We start from the raw sequence: 2,563 nt of genomic DNA on the forward strand, positions 1-2,563 counted from the left end.
GAGTGTCCATAAGTGGGTCGACTCACATCTTTTGAGCAGCAGCCGAATAGCCGATCGTGATCCTCGTCGACGCACAGGCTAGTGACCCAGTGCTCTTCGAAACTGTGACGTCAGCATCACCGACAGGTCCATGGCGCTTCCTCCGGAGGCCCTTCAGGACCAGCTCAACCTATCGCCTCACCTGCTCTTGAGCAGCCTTTCCGGCGATCCTGAAAAGCTCCAGCTCTTCTTCATCTCGATCGTCTGCACCATCTCCGAGTGCCGATCTCCCAGCCCGCTCCCTACAAACTCCCGCGTGCTCACCACCCTCCTCCTCTTCAGCAGGCCCTCGCTCGATGCCGTCACGATCTCCTCCCTCCCCACGTGGGCCGCCGCGCACAGAAGGTACCTGGCGTGCAATCTGCACTCCTCCACCAGCTCCATCCTCTTCGTGTACAACTTCATCTTCGCGTCAACCATGAAGACGGCATACGAACCTCCTCGGAGCCTGACGAAGTGAAACTTCAACCTTGTAGTACTTCTCTCTACCTCCTCCTCTCTACCTCCTCCTCTCCTTCTCCGCCTATCCTCCTCCTCTCCTCCTGCCTCCTCTTGACTCACCATGGAAGCCACAGGATGTCGCGGACGATGGCACGATCCTCTGCCACTTGCACACATCCTCCAACATTCACTCGGTGGAGCACGGAAAATCTCCCGTCTTCCTCTACCTTGACTTGTACAAGCTCTCTATCCACAGCGATCAACACGGTTCCCGATCCCGGAGCATGACAAACGGCCTCAACATGCCCTCTCCCCATGCTGACCGTCTCTGCCTTGTCTTCGTTCTTCGCCCTCAACGGAGCTCTTGCTCTGCTCAATATTGCATCTGTTGCTTTCCCGTACACCACTTGCTTCTTGTCTGATCCCTCAACCCTTGGGTCTCTCGTTCCTCCTCCTCCTCCTCCTCCTCCTCTCCCTCCTCCCTTTGCCCCATCTCCCTCTCCTCCTCCTCTCCCTCCCCCGATGGTCAACCAGGGCCGAACCTTGATCGACATTTTTTCGGGCAGTCTCTGGTGGACCACCCCACCCCCCAATCAAAAATTTAGAAACACCACCCGTTCTTACACATCATGAAGTACCGGTTATATACCACAAAGTTCACCCCTACCCTTTGATCGACAGCCAGCCGTTTGACCCGCGATGCAGATTCAGCTTCGCTATGGCCTCGCCTTACACACGGACGAGGAGCGGCAAGAGTTGGCAGGCTCCCTCGCTCGCTCCCTCTCCCTCCTCCTCCTCCTCCCGCCAGGCTCCCTGCTAGTCAAGGACGCTCGTCCTGGCTCCCCCGTCACCGTCATCACCCTTGAGCTGGCTCCCGGAGCTGCGGCGAGGTGGAGCAAGCAGGGGGACATGGTGCGAGGAAGCTTGTTCGACAGCAGCGTCCTCGATGTCGGGATCCAGAGCAGCAGCGAGGAGAGCGCGGAGGCTCTGACGGAGGCTCTGCATGACATCGTGGGCAAGGGGGTCCCAGTCTACCGCATCCGAGCTAGCAAGACAGAGGCGAGCAAGGGAAGGAAGGTTGAGTTCGGCAGCGACGACATGCAGGCGAAGCCAGCATACCTGCGATCGAAGGAGGAGCTGGAGGAGAGCGCTAGGAGGCAGGGAGGGGCCCTGGTGGCGGACAAGGAGACGGCGGAGTTCGAGGAGCCTAGAGCCAAGAAGTACAACACCCTAGAGGCTCCGATCAAGGAGGAAAAGCCTGTGCTGAGCTACGACCGCCGTCTGCCCAAGAACGCCAAGACGAAGCAGCACCTCCTCCATCGTATCCACACCATCGAGAGCACGCTGCAGAGGCTGTACGGGAAGCTCGACGCCGATACCGAGTTGCCGGAGATAGCTGACATAGAGCAAATTATGAGTGCGACGATCAAACAGACGGTCCATGCTCCTGATCCCGGTGCTGTCGAGGGATCATTCAGCCCAGCGAAGATCAGGAAGGGGAAGGAGGAGGAGGGGGAGGAGGAGGACTCTTTCATGCTGCCCAACAGGGAGGATGAGTACGATGTGCCGAAGGAGAGGGTAGAGCTGGACAGCGACGCGACGCAGCGGGAGCGGGTCAGGGCGGAGAGGAGGAAGAGGATGGAGGAGAGGGAGAAGAATAGGACGACGAACCTGACGCAGAGGAGCCTCGACCAGATCGAGGAGGAGGATGCTGTGGACATGAGCAAGACGGCCCCAGCCAAGCTCAACAGGAGGAAGGGGGAGGAGGAGGAAGGGGAGGGGGGGGAGGCGGAAATGCCGCGCTACGAGAGGCAGAAGAGCGATCTCAAGTCGAAGACGCAGGGCGCATGGCCGAAGCTGGAGGAAGCGATCGTTCCTCCGGACCCTGTGAAGGATCTGAAGGCGATACAGGAGGAGTATGACGACTATGCGCCGAAGAAGGAGGGAAAAGAAGAAAGGGGAAAGGCAGGGACAATGATGAAGACGAGGGGATGTTTGATAGAGACGATGACTACTCCAACCAAGCAGCTAGCAGAGGGTCGGAGTTCTCGGGAGTCTTCACAAAAGGTGTATTGTTTGCTGC

General features: G+C 58.6%; 1 protein-coding gene across 1 annotated transcript in view; it reads right to left on the reverse strand.

Annotated features, from left to right (window-relative positions):
* Positions 1-1,034, reverse strand: part of GUITHDRAFT_133546 (hypothetical protein) — a gene marked incomplete at both ends in the record, with an annotated part of 5,708 nt that extends 4,674 nt beyond the window's left edge. The window contains 3 exons of the mRNA XM_005839381.1: positions 27-102; positions 182-487; positions 601-1,034. Of these exons, the coding sequence (XP_005839438.1) occupies positions 27-102; positions 182-487; positions 601-1,034 (816 nt within the window). The remainder of the gene's footprint in view (positions 1-26; positions 103-181; positions 488-600) is intronic.
* Between the last annotated feature and the right edge of the window lie 1,529 nt (positions 1,035-2,563).

This window comes from Guillardia theta (genome assembly GCF_000315625.1).
Source record: "Guillardia theta CCMP2712 unplaced genomic scaffold GUITHscaffold_8, whole genome shotgun sequence".
Lineage (NCBI taxonomy): Eukaryota > Cryptophyceae > Pyrenomonadales > Geminigeraceae > Guillardia > Guillardia theta.